Source organism: Epinephelus lanceolatus, chromosome 5, assembly GCF_041903045.1.
Source record: "Epinephelus lanceolatus isolate andai-2023 chromosome 5, ASM4190304v1, whole genome shotgun sequence".
NCBI classification, from domain to species: Eukaryota; Metazoa; Chordata; class Actinopteri; order Perciformes; family Serranidae; genus Epinephelus; species Epinephelus lanceolatus.
The window spans coordinates 37,969,432-37,985,763 of record NC_135738.1 but is presented as its reverse complement, the minus strand read 5'-3'; the positions used below and the strand labels follow the sequence as shown (position 1 = coordinate 37,985,763).

At 40.1% G+C, this 16,332-nt stretch overlaps 1 protein-coding gene across 2 annotated transcripts in view; it reads left to right on the top strand.

Moving 5' to 3' along the window:
- The window catches only part of ranbp10 (RAN binding protein 10), a 50,248-nt gene that overhangs the window by 20,687 nt on the left and 13,229 nt on the right, over nt 1–16,332 (top strand). For both annotated transcript variants that reach the window (XM_033635020.2, XM_033635018.2), the window contains exons 3-6: nt 1,183–1,235; nt 12,212–12,379; nt 12,509–12,531; nt 14,072–14,256. In XM_033635020.2, coding sequence (XP_033490911.1) covers nt 1,183–1,235; nt 12,212–12,379; nt 12,509–12,531; nt 14,072–14,256 — 429 coding nt within the window. The remainder of the gene's footprint in view (nt 1–1,182; nt 1,236–12,211; nt 12,380–12,508; nt 12,532–14,071; nt 14,257–16,332) is intronic.

The window sequence follows — 16,332 nt, the reverse complement described above, 5'->3', positions numbered from 1 at the left end:
GGCCCAGAGGATAAAGCTCACTGACTTTGGTAATTCCCTGACTTTCCTTTAGTGCCAACAGCATGTCAAAATTTCCCTAATCCAGTGAAATATCTTAACATATTATAGATAGACTGGCTCAAAATTTAGTCAAGACATTCATGGTCCGCAGAGGATGAAGCCATCTTTAGTGATCCCTAGCGATTTCTTTTTGCGAATAAATATTTGTTTTTTAGTGAAATGCCTCCACAACTGTTGGTTGGATTGCAGTGGAATGTGGGACATACATTCATGTCAGCGTAAGGGTGAATCATAATAACTGTGGTTGTCCTTCAACTTTTCATTTAGTGGCATCATCAGTTCAAAATTGAAAATGTTCTGCTGATATTAGTAATAAGCTCAAAGCATGGCTGTGCCAGAGTATAGCCTCACAGTGCTGCTAGCGTGGCAGTAGACTATTTGCCTTTATTTATAATAGCAGACTGAATAATAAAATCTTCCCTACACAAACATTTGCTGAAGTGATATTGACCTCTTCCTGTTATTCTGCGTCATCGTTCTTGTCCTACCCCTAGTTCAGCTTATTTGACAACTTCCTTAAAGGCATCTTCCATTTGTCTGATATGACATGAGTCTTTTCCTCCTCATGCATCCTCAGTGTCATTGAGGAAAACCTGTAAAGTAGGCCATCCGTTTGGCTTCGACAAGAAACAATTTATTGCTGGGAGTTGAGTGATGACATCAGCACGTGCCAAAGAGAGCTGAGACTATGCCAAACGCATTCAAATGACAATATTGATGACTCGTTCAATTGAGCAAAAAGGTTTCCTGCTGTGCTTTCGTAAGCTCTCTTACGTGAAAATGATACAGGCCAAGCGCTTGTGCTTGTGTGATGGACTTATGATGTCACTGTTGACCCCTGAGCTTCAACTCTAGCAGTCGCTTTTGATGTTACAACTCTCCCTTTGAGGCAGCTCCTTCTGCCATAACTAGTCCACACATTTAGGATATGAAAGGAGATCAAAGACAGTATGTTCAAAGTTACCTCCGCCTGACACTCATCAAAATATCATCTGAATATTTTTCAAAGTTAACCTGAGAAAACACCTGAATGTTAATGCAGATATGTTTCAGTATGGGGGCATGCTATGTATTATGTAGAATCTACTGCAGTTTGACATTTTCTTCTCTTGTTGTGTGCAGGTACATGGGCATTGGCCTGTCTGCCCAGGGAGTCAACATGAACAGACTGCCTGGTGAGTAACATGTGAATGATGTCAACATAACCAGTAGACAGATGGATAAATGGACAGATAGACATTTGTTAGGTGGATCGATGCTGAAATTAATTTAAGGATGCTACAATGGGTGGGTGGATGTCAGAATTATTTAATGAAAGGATGGTAGAGCAGCAGGACGGAGTCTGTGGTTGGAGCAATCAGCGGGATTGGGCCAAATAAGGATACCCAAGGTTACTCAGCATGAACAGAGGGTATGGCTAGTACTTAATCATGCCAATGTCCAGTGATAGGTTTGGCCCTGTGGGCCAGAGCCAGAATTTCAAACACTTAGCGGTCGCATCGGACCAGCACTTTGGCAAGCTCAGAAGAAAAACATCCTGCAGCACTCTCTACTTTTGTTCAGTTCTTGTTACACACAGGACAGCCTGTGCAGCTCTGGAGGTGTTGGCCAAAACCTTGACCCTGCACTTTTCTAATTACTTATTGGCCCACCTTTCCAGCCCTCAGACCCCACTGGCTCAGATTACAATCAAGCATTGACAGTGCTGTGTGGTTAGTTTACTTTAGTCTAGTGACACTCAATTTATGGCCCGTGGGCCAAATCTGGCCTGTAGTAGGGTGCCAAGTGGCCAGCCAAGCATTCTCTAATTCACAATGAATATAAATTGATTCACAATTTGTTTTTCTCTTTTTTGTACTTTGAATATAAATAAGGTGTCAGAGTGCATAAAACAACATCCAAATAGTGCTTCTTTGTTTAAAAAAAAAAGAAAAAAGAAGTCAATCAGGTGGATCCCCTGGACCCCCCTAAGTCCAGACTAAGCCCTGAAATGCTTCAGATGTTAGAAATGCCCCTGCTCTCATTTACCTCTTGGCAAAGATTAGTGAGGATAGCAAATGTCCAAAGGTTGAAAACAGGCAATTGATTTATTATATATACTAAAAAATGATAATGATTGTTTATGAACTGCCCCCTGGCCTCCAATTATTTTTGCAGAAGTGGACCATGGGCAAAGCAAGTTGAGTATCCCTGCTATAAGGCTGATTTATTGTTGTTGGTAAGCTCTACATAGAGACTACGCTGTGGCCTAACCAAGTGGCCTATGCCATTGTGAGCATTTATACTTGTGCTGTGATGTGTCTCTGTCAATCTGCAATTACACCTCCCAAACACTAGTGGCAGTTGGGTTTTTATGCTGCTGTCTCTTTTATAACTCCACAGACAAATACACTTGCCTTTTGCCAAATACGTTTTTCCCACAAATACTAAATGCTTATGTAATTGGCATTTTAAACTGCATAAATTAGCCTAGCGTCTAGCAGTTTTCCTCTAACATTACTCATATAAACCCATCAACAACAGCAACATTTAACAATGGTAGCATTACAAAATCAGGCTCCATTGTAACTCATGATTTTAACTGATAAACAATTTATGCTAGACACGGTTCCCCCACATATACAACATGCTAACATGTCTTCACAATTTATTGTTTTAAGTAAAGTAAATAAAAGCTTTGCTTCCATTAAGGGAAATGGTTTTCAGCTTACAAAAATAAACAGGTCTGTGTCACTGCGACATGTAGTTAGACGTCTGGGGAGGTGCACATCAGGCTACAGCATTTATACTGTGTGTTGAATCAACATTGCACCTACAGCATAGATGCATAGCCTACACTGTAATCTAACGTGCATCTTAGTCTTCATATCATTGAATAGGGAGGTCTTATTCAACAATGTAATCACTAGAGTAGGGTTGATTATTAGCACTTAGTCATTGTTTTCATTCAGATCATAGATATTTTGGTGCAGGAGTAGTGGGGGGCGATGGTGTGGATGGACAATATCTCCATGTGTTGAGGCAAGATATGAATGTAGATGAAAGGAATGAGGAAAGTGTCGAGAAATGGATTTTGTGGATAAGTGCAAGTAGCTGGAGAAGTGCCAACATTTATGAGATTTGGGGATGAAAGCAGGAGGAGATGAGAATGTGTGGTGTTGCTATAGTAATTGGATGTGGCTTGTGAATTCAGTCTGAGCAGTCTGACAGCTGCAGAAAGAACATGTCAGGACATGTCACTGAACAGATATATGGATCAGTGACAAATGTTGTTGACTTGGGCTTGCAGTCTAACCTCAGACTAATCTTACTTAAGACAAACACTGCTTCTCACTTTGTAATGACAGATTGCTCAAACTGTATTTTACATATAAAATATATTTGGGCCTTCACCAACACCATATTATAGGAATATACTTTTGTATACAGGATATTTGTGTGAAATAGTTTGTATCCAGAAATATATCTAAGGATGGCATCACAAGCAATTTCACAGGACTATCCATGTCAAAAATAACCTGTAAGCAAAAACTTGTGGTCAGTTTTGTTTGAATTATAAATTACAGAGTGACTTTAAATAATTACACACACGATCTCATATGAACACCCATTAAACCTGCTGGATTATTAACAGCTGAATTATGTTAAATTAACAGTAATTCCAAAACAAGTTTATTAAAGGTGTCCTGTGGAATTTGCTTATGAACAAACAAAGTTGTTTGTGGCTGCTTTCTTTGTCATTTCTATGGACTCTATGAATAAACAATTTCGTACAGACAAGGTGAAATTTAAATGATTTAAAAAATTTCAGCTCATTTTTGGTTTTATTTATAAAAGAGACTAAAAGTATGGGGGAGCAATAATATATTGTTACTTAATCAATATGTTAAACTGCAGTGCCTCACTACGGTCCTCTGGCAAACACTTTGTCAACATATTAGCATACATAGACAAAATGTAACATACATATCAACAGTTGGATTGTAAAACCATTTATTTACATAATGAAAAGGAAATGGAAAATGTATAGGAACTCTTATCAAGGGAATAGCATGTAACTGGTGGTAGAAATGTATTTTGGGATGTCCATGTGCTCACAAGCATGTCTGATGTAACAATCTGATGACCCGTCCATGGGCTCTTGTGAGGTTTTATTTAATGAGTATGATATATAAACAATTGCTGCATTTGCTGTGTTAGTGGTTTACTCTTTTGAAGTATTGTTCAAAAGCTGGGCTCCTTGTGGTTTGATTGATGCTGACCATTTTAAGATAGAAACAAACAAATAAGCAGTTGTAACTCACCAATGAAGTGTTATAATAATCCACAGATAGATTATATACCAACAAAAAGGGTGCTCATACAGTTCTCATACACTCCCAATGGTCCAGACGACTTAAATCCAGCCAAATGTTTAGTCCTTATACATTATTACATCCATCGATATCCACCAAGTGCCATTTGATTGTTTCAAATGTTCATATTTCTCTACATATTATCCATAATATCTCCAGTTTGCATGTAAATATGGGGACTCTTTGCTGTCAAATTGGTGGCTGAACTCTGACCTTTTGATTGACACCTTGCTTGAGCCAATAGGTGTTTCCATACTCATATGGGTGACAAAAGTCAGTAAGGGCCTGTGTTGAAGGAAGTGCCTGCTCCAATTTCTAAGGTGTCAGAGCAATTCAATAGCCAGCAATTGACCTGATGTCTTATTGGTCTAGAAGTGAATGCCTATCCTGACCTCCAGAGGAGTTTTTAAGTTTTTCTTGGCATTATAGACTACTATAGATTATGTAAATAATAAACACATGGCTCCACTGTTGTTTTGGAAAAAAGTCTTTCTTATCATTTGAGGTTCACAGTGAGCTTCTAAATAGACATTTCCGTCTTTATTGCTTTGTGTTGTAGTACATTGTTTTACCCTATTTTTTGAAAAGCACCTGGACAAACACTTAGAAATGTGTAAAATGTATATTTTCTATGATATTGTCATCTACTTTGAATTTGGACAGGGTAAGGTTTTATGCTATGGTCCCATCATGTTTTCCAGCTAATCAGTCCCAGTTCTGGCCATCTATAGCATCTTTTGTCAAGAAGATATTAAGGCAAAGATTTTTTTTAAAAAAAGCTTTCATATTAGTATGTTGAAACTTGCATAAATTAATGAAAGAAGCACTGACAGTGATCCTGACTGTTGAGGAAACAAAGAGACCATGCATGTACATGTACTAAAAGTGGACTAAGAACAGCTTTCAATTTACTTCGGGCTTTGGATGGACCTTTTATTTGAATTTAGGTGACTTTTACAGGATTGGTAAGACAAAAGAGAGACCCACATGCAAAACTTCACGAGTTGTCATAATCCACAGTGTGCCTCAGTGTAGCCCCAAAAATGTTGGTTCTATCATCCTTCACTTCCCATAATAAACTCAGTAGGGTCATTGGACCCTCCCTGCTCGGTAAACTCCTACATCTTTCAAACTCCATAACCCAGTGTGTAACCTGGTCTTTCTCATAAATTTGTTGTCTCCATAGCCAAAATATACAATACTATGCAACCCAGTGAGGCTGCTCTGACAACTTCAGGCTTGTTTTACCTATTACAAAGCTGCTCCAGAGACACAGATAAAATTATATAACTAATTATCATGATAGGTACTACGCTGCCTGTGAAAACAAATCTGTGGAGTTCCCCTTTAATTAAAGTGTTTTGTAGACTCTTTTTTTTTTTTTTAGAATTTAGCACAAAACAAAACATAACCACTAAGTATGAAATAACTAGTACAACTAAACTAGACCAAACCATAGTCTCTATTCTTAAGATAAAGATAGAATAAACTGGACCGAATTACACTGAATTACAGTTACTGAACAGCTTCTTTGTTTATTTTCTTATGTGCCAAGCATAAGTCATTCTATACATGTTGTATTTTTCCAGCGAATTTGTTTACTTGTGTGAATAAAGTTGAATTGAGACCATGGTTGTTCACTGCCAGGATCCAGAGAACAAAGGTGCTACTATAAAGATTTATAAGATTTGTCTACTGACACATAAACTTTTATTGTATGCTGTGCACTCACTTTCTGTAATTTATTTGCCAACAAAATGGCAATGCCCTCAACCCTATGCCCACCATGTCCCTATAGACTCCGCAAACACACACCAACACACTCATACAATGACATCCGTGAATGGTTCAGCGATCCCTGATGACATGGGTGGAAGTGTAGTAGTCATATAGCAAGCCTAGAGCCTGAATAAAGCCCCTTGCCTCATCCAACCAATCAGACCACTCCTCTGCTCCTACCAAGCACGTTCTGGGGCTTCCATTCCTGGCTGAGGCTGTTTGACCTGCTTATTGACTAGTCAAGATCAGTTCAGTGGCTGAGGTTTGTGGAATGCTGTGGATACCAGGGCAGCCAGTTCAGCAGACTCTTGATCCACACACACACTTTCTCTCACACACATACACACAGATCACTCATTCTCCTCTCTTCTTGATTCACATGTGTCAAATGTCACACAAAGGGTGGAATAGCGTGGAACAGCGTTGCATGGATGGACGTGTTTTCCAAACCTGCTCACACATAAGTTATGAAAATATTTTTGGTTGCTAGGTTTCCACTACAGATGGTCTGTAGCCCTGGTAGACAGATTACTGTTGATTGCCTTAACTCTGACTGACTCAGTGTGTTTGTGTGCCAGTGTGTGTTTGTCCCGAACTGTGTGGATTTATCTGCGTGCATCCTGGACTGACTGATTGCGTCTCTGAGTGTACTTGTTTGTGTATGTCCCCACTCGCCTGTGTGTGTCTGTGCACACTTTTATGTCCATCTGTGATGGTGAACTCATGCGTTCAGTTGTGTTTATATACAGTATAGTATGTGTGTGTGTGTCCCTTAATAGTACAACGTTCTCCACTGCTGACCTCTGTGTCTGATCCTGCTGTGGAGGCCTGCCCATTTCATTAGCATGTTGGAGCAGTGAGCCTGGCTTTAGAGGCAATATCCCTGTCAGCAGATTAATCTAATACCTCACCACACAAACACACACACGCACACACACACACACACACACACACACAGAAGTATATACACATATGCACAAAATAATGCATGGGGGAGAAAGCACAGTATGCACCCAAGTAAAAAGAAACACACAAATGCACATGACATAGACACAAAAACAAATTCACACATTTGGCATTGGTTAATACTTTATTACATGCTCACAGATTCACATATACACATATACAAGTACGCATCTAATATCTCGGCTCACCCACGACCTACTTTCACTAACCCCGCATTGCTTTTTGGCAATGACAGACAAGCTGTGATTGAGGAGAGACACTGACAGAGCAGCAGTGAGCTGTAGCTGAACGCTGTTGGGTTCAGGTCCCTCTCACTCAGCTTGGTCAGTCCAGGACGAGGAACTTGAGAAAAGCTCGACTAGTGTCAAACTTAAGGCATGACAAGCTTGTTGTCCAAATAAATGCAAGTGTATCTCTGATGCTGGCAAATGTAGTTGTTTCCTCTCGCTTTAGGGGATTCATGCTGTAGATGTCAGAGCCCTGCCTTGTTGGCAGCTCTTTGTTGGAGTAAAATCACAGAGATATGATCTACAGATACAGATCCAGTCTATGTTTTACATGGCATTAGACAGCTGGTTTAGATTCATTGAAACAAACTGACTGAGATCTGTCTTGTTTTCTCTGTTAGAGAGATGTTACATTCAAAGAAAGACAGAAAGTCTTTTTCTCTTCCCTAAGGCCCAATCCCAATACAGCCCCTACCACTTTGCCTGTACCCCTTCATTTTGCATGTTCTTGCTGGGGGTAGGGTGTCCAGATTCTTTTTTAGGTAGAGGGGGAGGCCGAAGTGTTACATGGCTCTCCAGATGAAGGTTTTTTTCTGAGGCTCCCTCCAGCTTGAGTGTTATGAGAAATCATTGGCAAGATGGCTGCACAAGCAACAAATGAAACACACAAATGTATGTATTTTCTTTGTTTAAAAAATTTAAAAATTGCAATAGCCATTGTATTATTTTAGTTTAATGTCGTTTCATTGTAGTAGCTATGGTCCTCTTTTTTTTAAAGAAAGCATAACAAAAGAAACTGCTAGTAGTATGCCAATGTCTCAGTACCTAACTACCTAGCTAGCTAACATTACATTGTTATTGCTGATTTGTGCATGAGAGCCCCGCATGTTTAAAATATAAAAGTAATGCACACACAAGTGTCGCACACTCTGGCTCCGTATGCATGTTGACGTATATCCATGTTTTTTTCCTGACAAGTTTGGTTTTTAATTAGCTATTAAATGCTGTAAATTGGGGATTTTACAACATGATTGACAACTGTATGAGCCAGTCAGTGGGCTCACATTCAGTGGCACTGCTCACGATTGGTTGGATGGCTGTATGGGCGGGAAACTTGATACCATAGAGACCATAGAAACCAAACTTTTGATCCGAATTACATCACCAGAGCAAGATGGTAGCGCCAGCGTCCGGCGTATTTTAGCTTCACTTCTGTACAGTGGGGGTAAGGAGATGTGTCATCCATCTTTATATACAGGCTACGGTGCCAACTGGCAGGGCAGGAGCAGGGATGGCTAACTTTAGCTTACGGAGCAATGCTAGCGGCCTTGATCAGTTGATTGTGTGAAACGTAAGTCGTGAGGGAATCGCAAGCATCCATGCTTTACAGTCTCCATCAGATGAATGGTACTTGTCATAGTGATAATACCATTATTGTCATAGACATGTCCATATAAGTAAACTGCATTGACAACTATTGGTGTCGTATCAGGGTCTCATTGTCTTGTTCTCCAGTTTCATATGGGAAGATTTCAACCACTATCCTTGTATCTCTGTAGTTAGAGGTAGGGGTAAAAGTAAGAAATGGGATTGGGCCTAAAATGCCATTTTTGAGGATGTATTTTAGCTTCCGCAGGCATAAAAGAATCTGTCTGGTGTCAGTTTGCTGTATCTCTTAGATAAGCAGACTGCTGGACACATATAACCCTGCAGAGATTGCTTTACAGCCAAGACTGGTGTGAGTATACATGTATATAAAAAGGTTATTTGCGGTCAGCCTACACATTGGCTGTGCTGCATGTTCATGTTGTAGTTACTAACACATTTGCTCTGTGGTACTTTCTGCACACAGAGCCTTTCTCCCTTTTCAGAGGTTATTTGAGGTTTCATTGACAGAAAAGAATGAAATGGCTAAGTGCAGTGATTTAAAATTAGAACTGAAAACATACTTATGAAAGCCTTCTCATCTTTGAAGGCCTTGGGAACCATAACCTACTTTAATATTGAAGGGTCATGAAGATACTTTATGCAATGCTTTATGGTTCCTGTTGTTAAATTCAAAAAGAGCATGAAAACTTAATGTCTGTAATGTAATCTGTAATGTCCTTTTAATTTTTGAACAATTTCAAAGCAAGTTATCCAGAAAAAGTATGTAGTGTAATTATAGGTAACCGAGTAACTATTTTTGCATTATTTGATTATAGTTTAAAACTTTTAATGTGTGTATATGTTGAATTGTATGCTTGTGTGTACACAAATACATTATTATGTGTTCAGCTGCTGCAGGCCTACTGACTATAAGGGCCCTATCTTACACCTGGCGCAAAGTGGCGCGCAGCGCAGCTGTTATTGCTAGATTTAGACCGATGCAGTTATCATTTTCACAGCTAGCGCCCATGTTGTTTTAAAATAGCATACTTAGCAATATTTAAAATGCATTTAAATAGCTCTCTTGCTGAGAGTTAGATAAGAAGATCAATATACTGTTCTCATGTCTGTACAATAAATATGAAGACAGAGCCAGGAGATGCTTAGCCTAGCTTAGCATAAAGACTAAAAACAGAGGGAAACAGCTAGCCTGGCTCTATCCAAAGTAAAAAATCAGCTGACCACCACCACAAGGGCTCACTAATTAACATTAGAGTTTGTTTTTATTTCCTGGCTGGACCAATTGACTTACTTTTATGCCTCCTCCAGCCATGACTGTCAGTGGCTGGAGGCATTATGTTTAAAGGTTGTCTGTCCCATTCTCGTGAGCGCGATATGTTAAGGACGCCTTTAAATTTGGCACAAATATCCCCTTAGACTCAACAATGAACTGATTAGATTTTGTTGGTAATAGATCAAAGGTCTAGGTCACTGTGACCTCTTCTCTCTCATTCTTGTGAATGTGATATCTCAAAACACCTTAAGGGTATTTTTTCAAATTTGGCACAAACGGACAGTTTTAACTAAAAGATGAACTGAATAGAATTTGGTTGTCAAAGACCAAGGTCACTGTGACCCTGTGTTTGTTTTATTCTCATGAATGTGATATCTCAGACCTTTAGGGAATTTCCTCAAATTTGGCACAAATGTCTACTTGGTCTCAAGAATGAACTGATTAGAATTTGGTGATTGAAGGACAAAAGTCAAGGTTACTGTCACCTCACAAAACATGATTTTGACTATAAATCAAGAATTCTTTGGCTGATTATGACACTGCTTCTCACAAAACTGTGGTCAAAGGTCAATTTCACTATGACATCATAATGTTCTGCAAAAACATTTTTATAGCCATTACTCAACAGCATAACTCAGCAACAGGTGGGGAGACATTTGGTCAGATACTGAATTGGTGACACTCATCTTGGATGCCCACCTTGACACTGTGCTGATTATATAGAATATATAACTGCAATTTCTGTAATTACTGTATGAAATACACAAATATGGATAAACATAGGGTATCACAGTATCATACTCTATAGGTGTTCTGTGCTGCCGGGGGGAAGATGCATACGAAGCATCCATGTTTTCACACAAATTTATGTCAACTGTAACTTGACTGGTTCATGGAGGAATACAACTGTGAGGTGGTAATTCTGGTTTTTCCTCCCCTTTTCTAGTTTTCCTTGCCTTTTTTTTCCTCTCTGATGAATACTGCATACTTTGACCTCTTTAGTCCTGCAAGAAAACAATAACTGAAGGAAAATTTACTCTCATGTCCACACTGAGGCCATGACCTTTGATGAGAGGTCACAAACACATACTCCTTCCTTTTTAAAGGGATTACAAGCCAAAAAGCATTGTGAACCTCTGCTTTATGTTACCAAGTAAAATTTTGAAAGGCTTATCTCACGGAAGACATTTTGACACATCACAGTAGGAAAAGCACAGGTGTAAATAGTAGAATGAATGAATGCTGCTTCAGTTTCAAGGTGCAGGTATTGTGCTTGCTGTCTCAGGGCTATTGTTAATGCTATAAGATGGAGCCATTGTTACTTATTTGTTACACCTGTGCTTTTCCTACAGTGACAAGTCAAAATGTCTGCTGTGAAAAATACCTTTTGAGCACTGTCTTTATTTTCCTTCACATTGTTATTAGTTCTTTCCAGAGAACCTAGTTGGAAATTGTAAGGAAATAATCAAAATTGTAAAGCATTACCAAATACACTGTGTGGTATACTGAGTTTTGGGATTTTTACTCTGTAGCTGCAGTAACTAACAGTCTGGATGAATAAATCACGCACAGTTACATAAACATGCATCAGTACCAGCAGGAACAAGAAATTAGGGAGTTTAATGAGCAAGTCATGACATCCTTTTCTCCCCCTATATTCTCCTGGTTCAGCCTCCTGAGCTGCTGTTCCTGTTGGCAGTGACTCACCAGTTTCTTTACATAGACGAGATCCTCCTGCTGGTCACCCACAGCATTGCAACGCATGCCAGCGCCAGAAAGAGTGTGTGTGTCTGTGTGAATTTTCATGAGACGCCCTGCAGGCAGTCAGATGGGAAAATCTGAGCAGCAGAAGTCAATGAGTAACTGTCTCCCCTCCTTCAGCAGCAGCAGCAGCAGCAGCAGCTACTGTTAAGAGTGACCCGGGGCAAGTCACTTCACCTCAGATGCTCTCAGAGATTCAGAAACCGTTTATACTGAGCAGCGCTCACTTGACGTATGCAGTATCAGACTGAATAGGAAGCAGACTAAATGCTGTGACACAACATGCGCACAGATCAAGCCTTTCCAGTGTTTAGTCACAGGGGTTTGGCTAACAACACATTTTTTCACAAGAGGTCCAGTATAAAATAACAAAACTAATCCTAATCCTTGTCCTATTTTAGGATGGGACAAGCACTCATACGGTTACCATGGAGATGATGGCCACTCCTTCTGCTCCTCCGGGACTGGCCAACCATACGGCCCAACATTTACCACAGGGGATGTGATTGGCTGCTGCGTTAACCTCATCAACAACACTTGCTTTTACACCAAAAATGGCATCAGTTTAGGTAGGTGAACATGTTGTGTGTTGTATATGAACTGATTATAATTGTGTCACATGGTCATGGATAGTTTGTTCTTTATTGCTTAATTTATATGTAAACTTAACTTAAACTATTTGTCCTTTCATCCTTTAGGTGTAGCCTTCACAGACCTCCCTGTAAGTACCATTATTTGCGCATCATTTTAATGTTATGCCAACTAAATTCTACCAGCACCGTAGTTTCTTATTAAACTTTGTTATTGCTGTACTTTCATTGATGTATCTGAATTCAGTTCCCTCCATTACTGCCTGAGTTTTGACTCTATAGCAGCATGGCAGCCATGAAAATACTTGTCTTTGTTATGAGAGATAATGTTTGAGGAAAATATACAGTACAACCTTCAGCTAATTACATGTACATCTCACTTTTCTACACATTAAGCTAATATTATGATACCGGACCCGTATGATTGTTATCATACCATTCCTGTAACTGTAATGACTGACAGAGTGTATAATAACATACATAGCTGGATATTGACCATGCAGGTTCATATCTAATTGCAGCTTATGTTGGCAGTTGGGTTGGAAACTGAACTTTTTTTGTCCAGTGGCTGCAGCAACTGGAACAAAAAACCCCAAACAGCCACTTTAACTGTTTTACCAGCTGAATGGCTTTTCAGAATAGAACAGGAACTCAAGATCACAGTTGGCTGCAGGCCACATTTGCTGCAAGAGTAGATGGAGTTCCCGACCACTGTCAAACCTAAACAGCATTCAACTGGGTGTTGGTGTTAATTTCATACCCTGTTGGTGGTTTTTGCATTTACCAAAAGGAAAAGTCTAACTGAACCCTGTAATTTAATGATAGCCTAGTAAAAAGCCAGTTTACAGTTTATATCGTTTGCCAGTCTGTTTACCCAACAACAGTTTTCCATACAAGAAGTTAACAAGCTGTGACCTGAGGCTTTCCATAACCAATGCTGCTAAGAACTTGTGAGGCTTAGGCATTGAGTTCTTATTTGCATTTCTAGTATATTTTATAAACCACAATTTCTAAAATATGTATTTCATTAAAAAGGCACTGTTTAGTGTCCTTGTTGATAAGCTGTAGACAAACAAGCCTGCTGCCACCAGAAACTAATAACTAGCACTCAGCTTATTACTCTCTTAAGATAATGCAACTTAAGGTGTTTTCAGACCAAACAGTTCTGGGAACACCCTATAGGGGAACTGCCCACTGGGGAGCTTCCCGGAGAACGACATACTTAGGAATGCTGAAGTGACATAAGCCGGCCAGCAGTTGGTGTAGCAACGTCATGCTATCAAAGATTCTTATATTTAGTTTTGATGAGTCAAAATTGCATTGCATTTCCCCCGTTGCATATGCTCAGTAAAGCCTTGACTTCACTGTCAGTCCAGTTATTTGTTTTTTCTTCCTTTTTTTCTTTCGTTACAAACTTTTTTTGGGTTGTCTGTTATTTGAATGGCTAACGGATTTTTAAAATGATGGTGGCCAATGCTGCATTTGTTTGACCATTCACTGCACACTTGTGTCACCAAGGTTCCCTTTGTGTTGGGAGAGTAGATTATTCCACTTCTTGCAGTGTGGACACAACTGGGACAGGGGGCTATGTTCTTTAAGCTACGCTGAAAACTGAAAACTGAAAACTGACTGTTATAAAAGGGATTCTTTTTTATCTTTATTGTCCACCAGCCCAACCTGTACCCTACTGTGGGGCTTCAAACTCCGGGCGAGATCGTAGACGCTAACTTTGGCCAGCAGCCATTTGTCTTCGACATCGAGGACTACATGAGCGAATGGCGGGCTAAGATCCATGGCATGATCGCTCGCTTCCCCATAGGAGAGAGGCTGGGGGAGTGGCAGGCCGTCCTGCAGAAGTAAGATTCAGTCTCCACACCTACACACACACACACACACACACACACACACACTCACTCAAACACATACAGTGCAGGCCAAAAGTTTGGACACACCTTCTCATTCAATGCGTTTTCTTTATTTTCATGACTATTTACATTGTAGATTCTCACTGAAGGCATCAAAACTATGAATGAACACATGTGGAGTTATGTACTTAACAAAAAAAGGTGAAATAACTGAAAACATGTTTTATATTCTAGTTTCTTCAAAATAGCCACCCTTTGCTCTGATTACTGCTTTGCACACTCTTGGCATTCTCTCCATGAGCTTCAAGAGGTAGTCACCTGAAATGGTTTCCACTTCACAGGTGTGCCTTATCAGGGTTAATTAGTGGAATTTCTTGCTTTATCAATGGGGTTGGGACCATCAGTTGTGTTGTGCAGAAGTCAGGTTAATACACAGCCGACAGCCCTATTGGACAACTGTTAAAATTCATATTATGGCAAGAACCAATCAGCTAACTAAAGAAAAACGAGTGGCCATCATTACTTTAAGAAATGAAGGTCAGTCAGTCCGGAAAATTGCAAAAACTTTAAATGTGTCCCCAAGTGGAGTCGCAAAAACCATCAAGCGCTACAACGAAACTGGCACACATGAGGACCGACCCAGGAAAGGAAGACCAAGAGTCACCTCTGCTTCTGAGGATAAGTTCATCCGAGTCACCAGCCTCAGAAATCGCAAGTTAACAGCAGCTCAGATCAGAGACCAGATGAATGCCACACAGAGTTCTAGCAGCAGACCCATCTCTAGAACAACTGTTAAGAGGAGACTGCGCCAATCAGGCCTTCATGGTCAAATAGCTGCTAGGAAACCACTGCTAAGGAGAGGCAACAAGCAGAAGAGATTTGTTTGGGCCAGGAAACACAAGGAATGGACATTAGACCAGTGGAAATCTGTGCTTTGGTCTGATGAGTCCAAATTTGAGATCTTTGGTTCCAATTGCCGTGTCTTTGTGAGACGCAGAAAAGGTGAACGGATGGATTCCACATGCCTGGTTCCCACTGTGAAGCATGGAGGAGGAGGTGTGATGGTGTGGGGGTGTTTTGCTGGTGACACTGTTGGGGATTTATTCAAAATTGAAGGCACACTGAACCAGCATGGCTACCACAGCATCCTGCAGCGACATGCCATCCCATCCGGTTTGCGTTTAGTTGGACGATCATTTATTTTTCAACAGGACAATGACCCCAAACACACCTCCAGGCTGTGTAAGGGCTATTTGACCAAGAAGGAGAGTGATGGAGTGCTGCGGCAGACCTGGCCTCCACAGTCACCGGACCTGAACCCAATCGAGATGGTTTGGGGTGAGCTGGACCGCAGAGTGAAGGCAAAGGGGCCAACAAGTGCTAAACACCTCTGGGAACTCCTTCAAGACTGTTGGAAAACCATTTCAGGTGACTACCTCTTGAAGCTCATCGAGAGAATGCCAAGAGTGTGCAAAGCAGTAATCAGAGCAAAGGGTGGCTATTTTGAAGAAACTAGAATATAAAATATGTTTTCGGTTATTTCACCTTTTTTTGTTAAGTACATAACTCCACATGTGTTCATTCATAGTTTTGATGCCTTCAGTGAGAATCTACAATGTAAATAGTCATGAAAATAAAGAAAACGCATTGAATGAGAAGGTGTGTCCAAACTTTTGGCCTGTACTGTACCTGTCACTATGAGGACACTGTTTTTTTTAGTGATCCTGCAACATAGCTTCATCTAAAATCTGTGAATATATAACAGCGATATATCTTGTCATCTGTGCCGTAGAGCTCCGTCGGTAAAAAAAATAAATAAACTGTTAAAAAGGCATCACTGTTTTAACTGAGTGACATATTCCTTTATTACCATGACATTGGCGCTGTGGTTTATTTTGACCCAGTCCTACATACGCTGTCCTGCTGTAAATCCTCAGTAGATCACTGCTGAAAATAGTCCCCAACAAATGCACTATTTACTCATGTTTGAGTAAGGTTCCCTATGAACTACAGTGCCCAGTTTTTTTTAGAAAATTATGAAGCATTTTTAAATAATGAAACCATAAA